This window comes from Struthio camelus, chromosome 20 (genome assembly GCF_040807025.1).
Source record: "Struthio camelus isolate bStrCam1 chromosome 20, bStrCam1.hap1, whole genome shotgun sequence".
NCBI lineage: Eukaryota > Metazoa > Chordata > Aves > Struthioniformes > Struthionidae > Struthio > Struthio camelus.
In genome coordinates this window covers 317518-335733 of record NC_090961.1, presented here as the reverse complement: position 1 = coordinate 335733, position 18216 = coordinate 317518, and the positions used below count along the sequence as shown (strand labels likewise).

Here is an 18216-nt window from a genome sequence, read left to right as displayed (position 1 = left end):
GCATTACAGCTACGGAAGGGCCACACCAAGCAGATGTAATATGAAGAGATAGCAAGCATTTATTTACATTATTTAAAATTTTGTCTTTATTGCAGAGCCAGATTACATTAATGGATATGCCAGTATTTAAAGCTATACAGCCTGAGGTAGGTTTTCTTAAACTATCTCTTAGAAGTTTCGAACTTCAGTGTGTGAGGAAATGTAACCATTTAAATAATGCTTTTTCTTTCAAAAACGCTTATATCAACTTCTTGCAGTTCACTAATGCTGCTAGGTGTATTCCTTGTTGGCCCTGTGACTCTACATGTACCCTGGCCCCATTTATTCTGTTTTGCTGGCTGTCTTCAAAAGAGATGACTGTGCTTTTCTGGAATTCTTTCTGTTTTGCTTTGTGTGAGAGTTTCTTCAGGATAAATACATCAAATATCAAAATTATCTTTCTTCTCTTCTGGTCTTTCTTATCAGTTCATTAGAGTTTGACTTGCACCTGTAGTTGTAACCTGTATTTTAGGCTGCATCAGCTGCTTGGTAAATTTTCAAACTTGTACTATCATGGTTAAGATTAAATTCTAAGGGAATAAATTAAAAGTTAATGTAGTAGTGCCATTTAATTTTTTTACCTTTTAAGAAAGACACAGAGGAGAACTATTTCAAATACTGGAAATTTAAGTTGTTCACCAAGGATTTCATGTTAATATCTGCTCTTTCCTCTCTTTGTTGGAAAGTAGTCTTTACTAGGAAGAAACTTTTTCCGTAATAGCCTTTTCAGTGATATGAGTGATATTAACTGTCTTTTCTGAGGACAAGAGAAAATTTAATGAAGCTGTTGTGGAACTGCTGCTGTTGTTGCATTCTAATCCTGCTTACCTGCAGGGAGGAACACGATGCTTGCTTTTTCTTTTGTACTTGTTTGTGCAAGGTGGTCAAGATTGTTCTGCAGAACGAGCTTCCTTTGTATTCAAGAGGTACTGATAAATACACTGACATATGGAAATAGGGGAATTGCACTTTAAGTTTCCTGTGCCAGAAAGAGGAAATGAAAAAAGGATGGAGAGGTTGAAATGATTTGCTTGAACTTGCATAGCTTGCTTAGTTCAATGGCAGAACTTTGCACAGCGAGAGTCTCCTGAGTCTTCAGCTCATTAATGAGCTACCTGTTTTTGAATTTGGTGTTTGGGAGAGCCTTACATCGTTGTATTTTCTTCAGGTTTAAATATCTTTTAAATGTTCCTGTCCGTGCACAAACTCATGTTAGATTGTAGAGGGCTGGTTGTCAAAGACTTCTTGCTTCAAGCACACAAACATCCTTTAAACATAGCACATGCTGAGGCTTGTTTCTGTTTTTCTATTGAGCTGTCATTAAAAAATGTGTTTGCATGTTACTTTATAAGAGCTCAGTAACAGAACCTCTGATTAACAGTTCTTTGTACTGCAACAGAAATAACTGCTTACGTTCTAGATTTCTATTTAGCTTTACTTAGAGATTTTTAAACATCCTGGAAATGGCAATCTCTGCAAATTGTTTTTTTGCATACTTGGTTGGAAAGTTTCTTGTAACTGTGTACATTAAGGAAATTATCTGCATCCTTCCATACAAAAAGATGAAGTTTAATACTGGAAATAGTATATTTCAGCAGTTTAAAAAAAAAAAAAAAAAAAAAGTTCAGCAGGGGAATTTTGGATCACTTACTCATATCATCAGTTTTTCTATTTAGTCCAAATTTTAAACTTACCTAAATTAATTTACCATGTACAGGATTTTCCATTGTTACTCACTAGCCCTCTCACAACTACTTAAGATCCTTAGGTTACTGACCTCTTCCACTTTGCTAACAAATGTGAGTTTTGCTATCCCTGGTAGAGTGACTGAGATTTTTCCACATAAGCATATAATTTCCAGGCTCTAAGATGAAATATGTGCTGATCATGTGGAGAAACTCTGTCTTGACAGGTGCAAATTGGCACTGTTATGTGCAGAAGGCTTAAGTGCTGGAAGATTATGATATGGAATGTATTTGGAACTGGAAATGCTTTTCCTGGTACTCCCACAACAACATGCTGCCTTTTATTTCTGGAGAAAGTGTTCAGTTTATTAGTGTGTACAAAGTGCTTTTTGGAGACAGAATTCTCTTTGGCTGACTCTGCCTTTTGGCCTGACGGCCTCTGAAGTTAATAGCAATCATTTGGAAAGCTGAACAACATTCTGATTGAAATTTTGTGGTTCTAAAAACAGAAGAGTGATTTAGTCTTATGGAGTCCTCATTTTGAGTATGTACGTATCCTCTGCTTGTTAGATCCAAATATAAAGACTGTATAGATATGTGGTAACTTGAATCTGTAATTAAAAAAAGCCAGACTGTCTAAATATATTTGGAACTGCCTGAAATAACCTTTTGAAAATGGGCACTTTCTTTCTGACAGAATCAAATCTGTAGTTACCACTTCAGATTTCCTTTGATGCATTATTTAATACAGTTAATGTAAGGAGAAATCACTAATCTGCTTTTTAGTACTTCTATTTTTTAACTTTACAGTTCCAAGAGGAACTTCCCCTATTTATTTTGCAGTTTAAGTGAAAGACATTTTTTGCCATAGAACACTTAATGTTGTTGCTGTTATAGATTCTTCAGCCTCCTTACAGTTCAAAAATCAGAAGATTTTTTTAATGTATTGGAATTAATTAATTGCAGTTACAAGTATATAAAACAAAAAGCCCTAACCCCAACATTCTGTCCACTGGAAGACCTTCAGACTTGGGACCATTACTGTCCAGCCTTTTTCAAATGATAAGTTGTTGCAGTCTGAGTATCGCCTAAAGGCATTTCACAAAAAAATTTTAACTTTAATTTCTAATTCCTGTAAACATTAATAATATTACAGTTGCAAAATTGTGTTCTTCGAGTGTTGTAGATCTCACATTTCAATAAACAAACCAAATTTAGAGATTAAGTATGCTATACTGTGGTGTATTCATGGAAGTTTTATAGTGCAATTTATTACTAACTGTAATAATGGTTATATCTAAATGTCACCATACCTAATTTACCACCGGTAGTTGCACAGCTGAATTTTGTATTCTTAAAAAAAAAAAAACAAAAAAAAAAACTGTAGCTATTTCTAATATTGCTTTTTTTTTTTTTTTTTTTGCTTTAGCTTCAATTTTGAACAAGGTAGATAAGATTACATGAAAGTGAAGTCTTTACTCCTATGTCTGCTAATGTGCTCATACGGGAAAACCCTGGATTGAAATGCAGAATTAAGCTTCAGAGACTTCAGCAGTGACTGACTGCACGTTCTCTCTGTATCTTAGTATTAAATAGTGATGTCTATTTTTCCAGTGTCAGGAGAATATATGAGTAGCATCACATATGTATGTAAGGAAATGTTTGGATAGAGTAGTTGTCATGGAGTGAGTGCCTTTGGATTAGTTTTAGAAATATCTGATACATGTTCCTCTCATCTATCAGTTTCTACACTTCTTAGTGTTTCTAAACATTATTGACGTTTAACACGATCTTTGTTTTTCCTAGGAACTAGCCAGCTGTGGATGGAATAAGAAAGAAAAACATATCCTCGCTCCAAATATTGTTGCCTTTACTAGGAGGTTTAACCAGGTAAATTCTGATTAGTGTGATGAGCAGGTACTATTTGCCACTTCTCTTTGAATACAAAGTTAAATAGAACTACTCCTATGAATAAAAACTCAAGAATTTAAGTATTTTACTAAATGAGGATTAAGATTTTAAATTGACAGTTTCTATTTTCAGTTATTTTTTCCATGTTTTTTTTCTATTTTTTCCTTTAGATTTTGAGTTCCTGATGCTCTTTGCTGATGTGTCATGCTACAGCATTAGCTTTTCTTCCCTTTCTTATCCTGTGTTCCTTCTATTGCTTCAGTTATCATAGTGCTGCCCCACTTTTCTTCCTAGTTCTTAAGTCCAGTGGTACTGCTTTGGGATAATTACATCTATAAAGATGAGAATTCATGGGATCAGAACTGTTCTCTTTTCCTACCTTGTGTTTTCCAAGGAACATCATGGAAGTGTACATATTTTTAATCTAATAAAGTTATTCTTATAACTAAATTCAATTGTATGTGTTTACTTTATAGGTCAGTTTTTGGGTTGTACGAGAAATTTTAACAGCACAGACCTTAAAAATAAGGGCAGAAATATTGAGCCATTTTGTGAAAATAGCTAAAGTAAGTGCATATTTATTGTCTATCATTCAAAATCTTACTTCCTTTTTGTTTGTTTCTGCACTACTCCTATCAACCGTTGTTGGATTACAGAAGGTAACATTCTTTTCTAGCGCATCTGCTATGTTGTACCACGTGACTAAGACAAAGGTATGGCGTCTATTGTTTTCACTTAGCTAAATGAAAGTATTCAGTTAAGTGTAACTGATCACTGCTCTTGTTCTTGCCTTGTTGCCTAACAAGGTTAAAAGTGACTTGTCTTGTTGCTGGCTAGCTACTGAACTGCATAAAAATAAAAGTAAGATAACAGATAACAGAAGGATTTTTGCCGATACTGAAAAAAGTTAACTGTTCTGTTTCCCTCCATTCAGATTTATCTTTTTGTTTATATTAAAAAAAAAAAAAAACTCAGAAAAATTTTTACTTCTAAAATGATCATTGTGAAACATCATTCCTATTTGCAACAAATAGTTGTTGATATAAATTACCGCTGTTCAAACTCAGTTATTTTAATGAATTTCAGCACTGCTTTTTACAAGTCGCTCTTAACGCTTTTTAAATATTTATTCCATCTTCTGCTGAAATTCTATGGATGTTCCGTAATTTAAATGTTCTTTAATAATTCCACATATCAAATCTGTATCGCAGAAATGGCCATTGTTCCGTGGAATAGAGCTGACATTTCAAGAAAGACTGTGGAACAGTTAATTTTCGCTGAGGATGCTGAGTGTAGGAAAAAATGGTTATTTGCTCCGTGACCTGTAGTCATTCAGTTGTGCATGAGCACCTGTGATACATGCTGATATTAGTAAGAAGATAGCAGTTGGATCAAAGACCTGAGTGCTAATCTTGTACATGTGAAATAGTGGGTCAATGTGTGTGCATATGTTTCTGTATTTTTTTTTAATTTTCAAAACAGCTGATGTTATCTAGTCTGTGGATTGAACGCAAAATACTAGTGCAAAGGTAATTAGAATAGTATTTTACATGTAATACAAGCAGTTTGGTTATATATTGTGGACATGTCCATCAGTTAACGTAGAAGTTTTGTGCTTATGCAGAAAAGAGCATACCTAAAATAGTTTCCAGCGCAAACACGTAGTCCAAGTACTGGGAGTAATGGGCAACTCAGAGATGTTAGGCTATTCTTATAAATAACTGAGTTTTTTTGGTCCTGTGTGGAAAAGAAGAAACAGCCCTTCTTTCTCTTCCTTTGTTTTTTACTGAGAAAAAAGATCTTCCTCATTCTCCTGAGTAATGAGTAAATCTATTGCTCAAGGAGATGGATTATGTTTTACTCTAGCATTTTAACAGTATGTTGGCCAAATATTTGATGTATCGTTCTGTTTTAAAGAAACATCTCTAGGCATTTACTTATTTATTAAATCTTTAAGTGTAAATAACAAAGATTTCCTCATCCTTGGAAAGCTGGCTGGAAGATCACTTACAAAGCTATGAGTTCTTCCATCATGCTTGGTCCCTTGCCCTGTTCAGAAAGGGAGGACCTGGGAATAGAATTCTGTGTTTTTGAACAAAATCACAAATGATTAGCAAACAGAATTATGTTAATTTGGTCACTATAATTCAATTTTGCTTACCGCCTAAATGTAGTAGGAGTTCTACGTGAAGGAATTCTTGTGCATTTACACTCTGCAGAGGCAAACTTATATTATCTAAGCTTTTAATAGCAAGGTACTGTTCATAGTAACCAGTACTGGAAGAAAGAAGAAAAATACAGCCTCTTTTTATGTTTTACAAATAAGTTACACGATAGCGTTTCTCAATTTTTTTTCTGTATTCCTGGAACTATGTTGTAAGAAAATTTATCATCTAAGCCAACTTTATTTCAAAATACTATTTCTTTTGAGATCAATGTGTTTTGAGTGATTATCAGCAGAGAGTGAATTTAAGGCATGTTGAAATGAAAAAAGTTGCCTTGTAAAATAAATTACAAAATAAAGCTATATTAATTATTAAGCTGTCATCAGCATCTTTCATTGGTTTTTGTTTGTTTGTTTGTTGTTTTTTAGGCAGATTAAATGCTTTATTTCCAAAATGATACTATTAACATTTTGACTTATTTTCAAGAACAACGTACCAAATAATTATTTCATATTTTATGCTCCTAAAAGGACAGCCTTACAAAAGAACACATTCAAATTAGATACAGTTAACATTCTCAAAACTAAAAAGCCTATTGTTTTGCAGGTATATTAGGAAAACTTACAACTTTTAAAGCAGACTTAAGAATTCCACGCATTGACAGCAATGGATGATGTTCTTGTCTGCAGTTATTGATGAAAACTTTGTATTTTATTAATGCAACTTTGACATTGATCTTGTTTCCCTTTCAGGCATACTAAAAGTTATTACTCCTTTTCTTTTTCCAGAAGCTTCTTGAACTGAATAACCTTCATTCCCTTATGTCAGTGGTGTCAGCACTGCAAAGTGCACCTATCTTCAGGCTGACAAAAACCTGGGCTGTAAGTTTTCCTTTGACCGTTGTCTTGTCTTTTCTTGTTTGAATTCTGAGGTTTTCTGAACTCTTATGAACTGTTTAATTGGGAAATAACGTTATCTACCTTCTTGCTTGTGTTGCTTCTTGCTTGTGTTGCACCATCATAGGAGGAAAAGTGATCTGCTGCATGTTTTATCAAAGTAAAGCTTAAATGGTTGCATGTTTTAACCATTCTATTTTCCTCAAGAAGCGATTTGACTGTTCTAGAAGCCACTGATTACATGCTCAAGAGGTTTTTCGTTGATAAATAGTCTTAGCAGACTCCAGTACAAGAGCATGTATCTGTATCCTGTTATCCAAATCACTGTATCGTTAATACATTGTGCAATAGGAAAGGTGGGGGGGAGGAACTTCCAAATATGGAAGCATTCATTCTCTGTTTATTATACAATACATTTCAGTTTTCATTTATTTTGGAAATTAAAAGCATTGATAGTTCCATTTTCAGAAATTCAGTCTCTTCATGGCAGAATTTCTCATTTAAATTTACTGTGATTGTATAAATTACTTATGCAAAATGTTTTGCATATTTATCTGTATTGGAATATATGATTATAATGTAGTCCTACTGTATGTAATCTTTAAATATACAGAGGATTAGGTAATTCCCATTAATTCTATATTTCACCCAACATGGATCACAGTAACTGTTAAGAACCGATGAATATATATGACTGTACTTAACTTTTTTACCTTAGTTTATAACACTTTTTAAATGTCTGTAACTTCTTATATGGTTTGAATTTTCAAAATGAGGCTCTGAGGTAATAAAAATGCAAGTGCCTGCTGAGCTGCTTGAAGTAAATACGAAGTTGGAATTTAGATAAGGAAGACTATTTGTGTGTGAAACTGTGTGAATAACTCATTGCAAGACAGACCTAAAGAAATGTTAAGAAATGCATTGTGTGTCACTGTGTAATGTACTACACTCATTAACATTTGTTTTCAAAGTTTCTCTGTAGCATATTTAAGGAATTTAGAATGCCATTAGAGAAGAAAATAAAATGTGACATATTCCCAGTTGAAAAATGTGACATATGCCCAGGTGAATTTAGAATTCAAAAGGTAGTCTTTCACTTCAAATATGTAAATTTTCTCCTCTAAGAAAGAAGAACCTTTTCTTTTTCTAAAGTTTATTACCGGTCCTTTAAAAAGCTAGTGTCTTTTCAATGTTTGTCACAGCTGTGAAAAATTTGATTTCGCTAGCATAAAAGTGATGTTTCTTTGTGTTTGTTAGAGACCAAGCAACTTTTGCTCAATTTTTTCCTATGCTTGTGGTGAGGAATTCTTTTTCTTTTACCTACAAAAAGTAAAATTCTACAATGCTGACGTTGTTCTACGTTGGACAACTTGAAAATACTAAATTTTTTTTTTTAGTGTATTAAAGTAAATCTTGGCCAGCTCCTGTTACATCCGTGTGGAAACTCCAACAAAATCTAAGGCTTTTTGAAGACACAGTAGTCCAACTGTATGCTGCAGTGCAGGGTTAGGACCTTAGGAATTCTCGATGCTATTTAAAAAGTAAACAGTATAATTCATCTGAAATCCTTTCACTCTTGTACCTTTTACTGTAGTTTATTAGCAGCTGTTATTTAGCTGTGATGTGGTATGTGCCGTTCCTAAGTTGTAGGTTTCAGTGTTCCCATGGACAAGGCTCAGTTTTACTGAGGCCTTTTGTCAAGCCCATCTTGTTCTGAACAAGACTGAGTGAAGCAATTAACTCATGCATATGCATCACAATATTTTTGATAAAAGTGGGCAGACTCACGACTCTAGTGACAGAACAGTAAGGTTTATGAGTTCTGTCGTACAAGAGTTGGAATTTTAGAAAGGAAGAGACGTGTTATGAAATGTGCTATGGAAAGCTAACTATCTGTTGTCAGAAAGTAAAATGCAAGAAGCCAGTGTACAGTGCCATAATCCTCCACTCACTCTGGCTCAACTGACTTTTTTTTAAATCATCTTTAAAAGATTACTGCTGTATCTAAAAGCAGCTGAAAGTAAGAATATGTTTTTATAGCTCCAGTTGCATGCTGTGCATTTATGCTTCCGTGTTCTGTCATTTTAGGATTTTTTGCACTGCTATATATTTTTGTGATTTTTCTATAGCAACTCCAGTAATCAAAACCAGAAGTGAGTATCATAATGACTTATTTCTCTTAGATTTTTTTTAAAAAGCTCTTCATACTTTTAGTAATACACTGCACAACTTGCATTTATTTAGAGCATTTCCCAGTGCTGTTTCTTCTACTTTCAAATTCAAGAAGACATTTAACAGTTCTGGTAAATTCTGAACACGTTGCTGGCTGTATGATAGTACACATTTTTCCTTTAAAAATTTAATACTGATGTTATTCAAAATTCTGAAGTGGTGATAAGTAGATTCTTGATAAAATAATAATCACATTTATCCATAACTTAAAATTTAAGCTGAAAGTGCTTTTTTTTTTTTTTTTTTTCTTAACAGGCACCACTTCTCAAACATTGTGCTGTTTTGGATGAGGATGAATTTAATCTTAACTTGAAATTCTCACAGCAAAGGAAAACATGCTCAATAGATTAGTGTTTGTTGTCTTTAACAGTTTAAAAGAAGCAGCTGTACAATGATCTTCATTTTGCTTTCTATGTAGCTTCTGAATCGCAAAGATAAGGCCAACTTTGAGAAGTTAGACTATTTGCTGTCTAAGGAAGATAATTACAAAAGGACACGAGAGTACATCAGAAGCTTAAAAATGGTTCCTACTATTCCATATTTAGGTGAGTGTGAACATTTGGCTCATGTGTCTGTGTAAACGTACAAGAAAACTTAGCTTATTTTGACAATCATTTATGTAGCATGTTGTGCACCTGAAAAACACTACATATAGAATGTATGATTCACTTCATTTGACGTTCAGAAAGATTAAATCTGGTGTATTTTTAAGATATGATTCTGTCTAGGGTCACTCTAACTTGTAGAAGTTTCATGTTTTACTGAAATCTCCAACCATATGTATATCTCCTGTTTACAGTGCATTTGAGTTCATTAGAATTTACAAGAGCACTGGTTGATTACGATACGATTTGAGACCTTATAGCTAGCTAGACTGGTAGCTTGCTAGACTGGTATTTCAGATACCTAATAACTTGGTATCTCAAAACTGTAGTTGTTTTGTGACAATTTCTTGTAAATACATTGAAAAGAGATACAAACTGAAAAGACAGTTCAATTTATTGACTTCTCTTTTCAGAACCTCCCTTTTATTGTCCATGTAGGGGCACTATATCATTATTTTCCTAACTGTTCTTTTAGCTCACTATTCCTGCACATTACTGAACTGTACTAGCATTCTTGAATACTGCAAAGCCACAGATTCCTGCTAAGAATGTCCATTCAGCATATTGGAAGGTCTTTCCATTGGTGGGGTTTTTAAAAGTAATAAATTAGTCTAAGGAGTATTTAATCATGTCTTCAGTAAGCAATTATACAGCATAATAGAAACAGTAATATTTATTGTAATTATTTTTTCGTGCCCAAAAATGACAAATACAGTGCTTTTTCTATAGCAATCTACATGTATAAAGCATGGTTCTGTTGAAGTAACTGTTTTGAACATTCTGTAAATATGGTTCTCAGAAAAAAAAAAAAAAAAATTAAGTCGAGAATTTCCATCACAGATGTTCAGCACAAATCATTAATGTTTGGCAAAGTTACAAGCAGCAAAATACATCATAAAGAAATGTCTTACACAAGTTTAGCTATTGGTATAACCACAAACTCCACTCTTAATGCAGCTTGGTGCTCATCTAATGTCATTTTGTCTTGCACTTCAGCCACATGAACTCCACAAAATCAAATGTGAGATACATCTTTACCTAAAATACTAGTTCCCCATGCCTATTATTGCTGACACAGGAATTCCAGTTAATGGTCTACAATTACAGCCACATCTATGAGAAGGAAACTTAGATAGTCTAGGAATGATACCACACAGTTCTTAGAAAAGCTTCTTATCATTGTGACACTTTAAGCAAATGGAGATATTCATATAATTTCAAAGGGATATGTGAGGGAAACTGGGGGGTTTTTTTGCATATGCTTTTTAACATCGCAAACTTATTTATAGTCTTAAAGTATTTAAGGAACTCCTGAGGGAAAGAAAGACTTATATGGATGCATAAGCCCTTCCAGCTGGTCAGTAGTTTAATCTAACCTGCAGCATGTTTTTTAGTATCTTCATCCCTTTAGTTTTTAACTGTTGATTCTGTTGATTTATTGCATATACATTGGAAGAAATTCATGACATATGGTGTTACATTTACTTAAATCATTTGGAAATAATAGCCTTTTTTTACCCTAAAGCAAGACATATAGATCCATCAGGATAAGATCCTTCTCAAATTATGATTTGCAGAAATGTTTTTATTCTTTGCCAAGAGACTGTTAGAGAAGCAAACGGATGCCAAATGTAATGAACTGAGTCTTGTTGACAAACATGTTATCACGGACAGCCTAACTTAAAAGTTGAAAGGAGAGTTTAGTAGGTTAGTACGCAGACGATGTGAACAATTGCTGGAAATATTTTACTTAGTGTACGTGTGCTTATAAAGAGCTTATAAAGATTTACACAAATTCAGGGCTATCAGATTTTAATGCTTTTTTTGTATTGGTTTTATATCATTATCCTGCTGGTTAGCCTATAAAACTCTATCTTCATCCTTCTGTTGCCTGGGAGGGAAAGCAGACTCAACTTTGTATTCAGATTTGCTTTGATTTGGGTCAAAGTTATAATCATAAAATGCTATCTTTTGTACAATTGTTGGTTCAATTTTTATTGGCTATGTGTCAATTTATGTTGTATCCTCTCTGAAGAGTAGAAGTCTTGATGGCTTTTAGAATCACTATATGTAGATTTTTTTTTTTTTTTTTTTTTGTCTCTACCCATCAGTGCTCCCCACAGGACTTTCTCACTAAACGTACATAAAATGTATCTTACTTTGTTACCTGCATTTGTAATGAATGATATATGTCTGGAGAGCATGTCTAGCTGGAAGTTCAATGGGAAACTAGCTCCTGTTTTCTCTGATGATCCTCAGTGAATGTGTATGCCCATATGAGAAGAGTGACCTTATGTTCTGCATGGCTGAGATGAATGCCTAAATGTGATTTGTCCAGCTTCCCTGTATTCCTGTGCTTTAGTATCAGCTGTAGTGGTACTAGCAGCATTCTGATACAGTCTCTTAGCTGTAACTTGTCTTCTGTTTAGGCTGTGCAATCCAGGTACGTCAACAAGCCCTGTAAAGTTCTAACTCTTGGAGACCTGAGGATTTCAGGACCCAGATTAGGTGACGCTGTGATATAAGGGAAGATTTTTTTTTTTTTTTTAATGTAATTGTAGCCAAACTGTATCTTAAGCTCCAGATTTTCACCAAAGCTTATTACACAACATGAGCTTATAGTGGGGGAATTTTAAAACACATCCTTTTACTTGGAGAAATTGGAGTGATTGCTTGAAATTTGTCTTTTGTCTCAAAGGAGTGCATATTTAAGAATTAAAAATAAATATTTTTTAAAGAAAGAACACTGATTGCTTTTTACAGTCTTGGAAACAGTTTTTGACAACAGTAATAAGCATAGGCTGTGTGTAAAGACAGTATTTTGAATTCTACAGGAATTTATTTTTTGATTACTTCGGTATATGGCCAGAACAAAAACAAAGCTCTGACAAGAGACCATGTCCTCATAGGCATATATCTGTTTAACAGCCTTCAGAAAGTATATGTGAAAGACTCATATTTTTGAGAACCTGCCTAAATGATATTTTCACTCATGCTTTTTTCTACTCTGCTACCCCAGAACTCTAGATTACCCAGTGGATCAAGAAAGTGTACATTTAAAAGTAAGACTTTCAACAATGACAAAATGGTATTCTGTCATTGGTATAATTTGCGGGTTTTGAAAAATCTATCCAGTTTGCATTACTAAACAGAACTTACAGTAAAATAAAAACCTGGAAATGGTATGCACAAATACTTATGTGCATGTTTTCTCTCCTCTTCTGTACAAATTTTTGGAATGAGTATTTCTATCATATGCTAAATATATTTATAGTTCAACTAGAAATTTCATAAAAGCAGACCTGCAGTTAAAATAGCGTCTAATGTTGATTACCTCCTGTTCTTTTGTAATGTACAAAGTAGCCATGCAACCAAGCGTTTATCAGTATTCCATCTGGTAATATGTCTGAGCATGCCATTTGTTTTTAATGAGTACAGTCTGAGTGGTACTAGCTTTTGAGATTCTTGATGCACTGTCTGGCTTGCTCAGTCTCTATAGGCAGCGTCGGACCTACGCTCCTGTCAGAATGAGGCATCTGTGACTTGTAAGGCTTACCATTTATTCGGAAAAACAAGTTTTTTCTTCTGTTAAATCCTTCACTTCGCTACTAAGAACTGTAGAACTAACAGGCTAGCGCTAGAGCTTGAACTCTAGACTGACAACTCCAGAAGTGGGAAAAACTCTTCGAATAGGACACTGAAAAGCGCATCCACAGATTATGTGCAATTGCTACATCATTTCTCTTCTATCATGGAAGTTCTGATTCAGATTCTGTTTGAAGTTAGTAATTCAGAGAAAGCAGATGAGTTCAGGAAGTTTTTATGTTCTGTTTTAGGAATAAGTTATGTTACATAGTCATATCATGATCTATTTTGTAGGTTTCTTAGTAATTTGGGATGGTGCTAAGCTGGAACTAAAAAGTATAAGAATTTTTAAATCAATGCACCTGCATAACTAGAGCTCAAGAATTCTACATAAATTTCCTGAGCAAGAAATGCTGTCTTTGTATTTAGTGACCTCAGTGCATTTCTTCTCCATAAACTCATGCATTCTCTCATGTATAAACTCCTTGCAGCCCCCTCACCCAGGTGGCAGAGATTTCCTCATCTCTGTCAAGTACCACATTCTTTTGTTTTATTTCAGCATGATATTTTCTACCTTTAGTTCGTATCTCTTGTTTTTTATGCACCCTCTTCTGACTACTCATGTCTTCATAGACCTCTGTCATTATCTCTTGTTGTCTTCACACTGTATCTTCAGTTATTTCTCTTCCAAACTGAAGAGTCCTTGCTTAGTTGATCATTCCTCATACGCGTGCATTGACTGTCCTTGGCAAACTTCTGTGGCCATTCTGTAACCTTTCTGAGAGAAAGAGAGTGGACATGGACTGCACACAGTATTCGAGATAAAAGTGCACCTTAGGTTTATACAGTGACTTCAAAATGTTCTGTGTTCCATTTAATAAATCCTAACGTTCCAAGAACTTGCCTTTATTGGCAGTTATTAGCTTCTTTCATTTTATATGGAACGTCAGGTTTTTTTTTTCCTTGTTTGTATCACTATGTTGATCTCTGTAGATTTTATCTGTTGTCTTACTGTCCAGTCCCTGTCTCGTAAGTCCTTCCACAGTACCTCACAGTCAGCCCTTCTCTTTCCTACCCGAATCAGTTAATATCAACAGCAGCTTTTTGTTCCATTGTTCACCCCCGTTTTTTTCAGGTCACTTATGAATATGTTGAACAGCATGAGTCCCAGCACAAATCCCTGTGGATAATAGTCAGTGCTGTTTACATAAAATATTTCTTACTAAATATATTTGACAGCCATTCCTAATGGCCACATTTATTTAAAAAAAAAAAAATTGAAAAACTAGTGTAAGTTATTGAAAGTTCCATGGATATACTTTAGGTCTGAAGGATTGCTTAGCATTATCAAAAGAGAATGTTCAAAGAGAACTGATTATGGTAGATAAATATCTTTTGGAGGAAGACAATATTAGATATGGAAAAGCTTGTTTAATCTGTCTCCTTAAACCAACAAGTAAGTCAACAGGTTTTGGCTAGGAATAAATCATGAATTTATAGCATTACAGGAGAGTGAAAGTCTCTGAAGGCTTGCAGAGTTCATGGGACTCCCACATCATGCTAAAGAGCCTCTTGTCTCTGACTGCTTCCTCTTAATTCGTGGGATATCAGCTCTCATTCTGTCTGGGGCAGTCTGTGAGATTGTTTGAGATGCTCTGGAGAACGTGCTGGGGAGCTGAACTTCTTACATTGCCTGAGCACCCTGGTTGATCGAGTTGCCTCACAGCCTTGTTTGAGAATTGCTTTCGTACTACCCAGTTATTGGGAGATCGTTCCAATCTATTTTTAATTAAATTTCAAACAAAAATATTTTTTACAACATTCTGAAATTAATTCCAAAAAAAGCATTACAAATCTAATTAAAAAAAACAGGTAATGAAAGCAAAAAATCCTCATATTATTTAGTTACAAGGTTAAATCTGAAATCCCTGCTGGTGTCCAACTAACCTATGTTAGACTTCCTATCCTACATATGTTACACCTGAGGATTCATCCATCACAGAGAGCTTCTCCCTGGTGATAGCAAAGATGAGGCAGTGTTCCTGCTCTTTTAAAGTAAGCATTTTCCTATTTCCTGAGAAAGTTGCTCCCTTGTGTAAGCAGACAAATACAGGAAACAACTGGTGTGTTCACAACCTCAGGCTGTAATATGTGAAATGAATATGTTCTTTACTATGTTTAAAACTACTATTTTAAAACTTCTAGCAGTTTTTTTTTTTTCCAGACAGATCTTCCAAGTTTAAAAAAAAAAAAATGAGAACAGCAAGACTGTGGTCTGGAATGCTGGAAGCATTTAGCCACAGTTTGGTCTGAGGAAATAGTAGCATTCTTGTTTTAGAAATCCATGGGTGCAGTCTTTTCCTGTGTTCATTGCAGGTGGTCTTTTATGCTGTATCTGCATATCATAGAAAAGACAAAGGTGGGAATGTTCTGCTACAATCTGTAATTTTTTTCTCGAACTGTAGCAGTGGCCATAATACTGAAGACTTTGACAGAATAGTTTCTCAAATGAACCTTTATGAAATTTGTGCATAACTTAATAAAGCATTGTCTTCTGAAGTAAGATAAATATTGTAAAATAGCCTTTTGTCTAAATGCTATAGGTAGAACTCCACTGTTTAGTTCTTGATATACTGTAGATGTATTAGTTATGGTATTTTCTTTAGTTTTTTGAAACAGGTAGTGATATTTCAAAAAGCCAGAAGAACAGCCTTGAGTGTTAGAAGGCTATTTGCAGTGGCCGGACTGTTTCTATGGCACTTTTAAAATGAAGAAGGAACATAGGAGAACTGAAGCTGTTAGAACTCTTCTCCACTGTGCTGCAGTTTTGTGCTGCTGTATAAACTCACTCGATGTGCTTTTGTTACTGATAGATAGGAACACGTTTTATGTGTGAGATTTTTAGGAAGTATAGTGCTATCAACTTGTCTGAGATGAATTTCTTTGGGAAGCGATGAAACAAAACTGTAGAAGAAACATGAGGAAAAACTAAGACCATTCACAGTTTATAGTGGTGAAATAGTAGATTTATTGCAAATTGAGTTCTACTGTGTGAATATGAAAAAAATGCATAGTGAAAATTTTGCAGATCTGTGATTCTAATATATTGGCAAATAACTTCACTGTATTAAGCTCTAAATTCTATATGTCTAATTTTTCTTGATGTGCCAGCCTCTGGATTTGTTTAAAATAATTTTATGCAAATTTTATGCAAAAAAAAAAAGCTAAACCTTGATTTCTTGTTTGTTTGTTTTTGTTTAAGGGGGTTTATCGGACCACGTTTTAAGTTATGAAATAATGATATGGTCCTTATTGTCCTGCTGTCATGGTCCACACTGAGCCAAACATAGCTCTAATCACCAAATAGCTTTCCTGAATTGGATCCATGTAGTATATAGACAGCCCTTTGCAATGCCTTTAATTTCAGTAATTTTGTATCTTTAAAACAGTTCCCTAGAACACTTCTGCAAAATATTTTATTATGATGTAAATATGACTCTTCTAATATCATAGGAATTATCGTATTAGATAGCACTAGACATCATTCTGACCAGTTTGGAGGATGGAACATTCTTTCAAGTAGCCTTGTGTATATATAAAGGCATGTGTATTTAAGCAGACAAATTTTATAGTGGGTACCATAAGCTTGTTAGTTTGTTTTTTAACATTTTATGTTACAGCAGCCTTCAGCTGAGTGATTTCAGATTCTCTGTGAGATATAACTGTTTTAATATATATATTTCTGCTCCAGACCCATATTTCATAGTCATTTACCCTCTCTTCAGAGAGAACTGTGACTTCAGTAATTGTATGCAATTTTTGCGTCATTGGTACTCAAACCTAGGCACGCTGTGGTCTTACTGTGTACATAGGGGACCTTGTTCATTTTCTGCTTCCTTTCCAATCTGTCCCCCAACCCTAGTTGGTGTGAATGCATTAGATATCCTCAGTTCTTCTGTGTCAGCCAGCTGAGCCACAGCTTGTGTTATGAACGTCACTCTTTTGTCCAATGATATGACGGCTCAACCTTTTTACTCCTCCGTTTTCTAAAATATTCTATCCTCCAACTTTTCTTTTGTTAGTGAGTTTGTTAAATTTAAGTATAGATATGCCAAGATTTTTTTTATTCCACCCACATTGCCCTTCCTTCCCTCAAACTTTCTGGTTCCTTCCTCAATTTTAAGGCTCCTATAACATCCTCATTGACAAACTGATGAAGTATGGACTAAATAACTGGACAGTGAGATGAACTGAAAACTAGCTGAGCTGCTAGGCTCAGATGATTGTGATCAGCAGCATGAAGTCTACTTGGAGGCCAGTCACTAGTGGTATAACCCCAGGGATTGATACTGTGTCCAATACTGTTTAACATCTTCACTAGTGACATGGTCCATGAGTGTGTATTATGGAGACTTATTTGTAGCTGGGTCTGTTGCTACAGAAAAGCAACTCTTAAAAGCTTTTCTGGCTATATGCCCCATCATTGAGATCTGCAGAATGGATACCTGAAGCTCTGTGCCTTCCTTCATCAAGCCAAGCGCTTTTAGGTGCAGAGGCTTTCAGGCATGAAGTGGCACGTGGAAGAGCACCTGTGCATGTAGGGAGGTACTGTTTATAGGGACCCATGGTTTAAAAGTAAAAGTGGGCAAACGCTCCAGAGTAGTTACTTAACAGTAACAAGAAGCTCTTCCAACTACTGCCTATATGGGTGATGTGTTACTTGTTTTTCTGCCCCTGTATCTTAGAGTCTCTATGGGTTGTATATTGAGAGAAGCTAAGTGGTATGCTTTGTGCTCTACCTACACGTGCTGTGGTAGCGCATTACAGAGGGAGCACTGGAAGAGAATGGAGTACAAACATGACCTAAGGCTAAAGCATTTTCAGGAAGTCTTGGGTTTTTGATAATAGCGATATAATAAATTGAATATGCATACAAGCCATGCGTTCCTCTGACTCATCTGAAGTGGGCATCGGTCTAACGTGTGTGTTTGCTTCTGACAAAACTAGTAATCAGTGTTACTGTCAATAGGAATTATCCTGTTTTAATGTTATCTTACTTGTTACAACACTGTGGCCAGGCTGTAGAACCAATAGACAC

General features: G+C 34.8%; 1 protein-coding gene across 2 annotated transcripts in view; it reads left to right on the top strand.

Annotated features, from left to right (window-relative positions):
• Positions 1 to 18216, top strand: part of RALGPS1 (Ral GEF with PH domain and SH3 binding motif 1) — a 131240-nt gene that overhangs the window by 27928 nt on the left and 85096 nt on the right. Inside the window, exons 5-9 of one of the 2 annotated variants that reach the window (XM_068914418.1) lie at positions 96 to 146; positions 3531 to 3614; positions 4292 to 4348; positions 6589 to 6681; positions 9347 to 9473. In XM_068914418.1, coding sequence (XP_068770519.1) covers positions 96 to 146; positions 3531 to 3614; positions 4292 to 4348; positions 6589 to 6681; positions 9347 to 9473 — 412 coding nt within the window. Of the gene's footprint in view, positions 1 to 95; positions 147 to 3530; positions 3615 to 4111; positions 4202 to 4291; positions 4349 to 6588; positions 6682 to 9346; positions 9474 to 18216 lie in introns of both variants that reach the window. The other variant, XM_068914417.1, reaches the window with a different exon arrangement.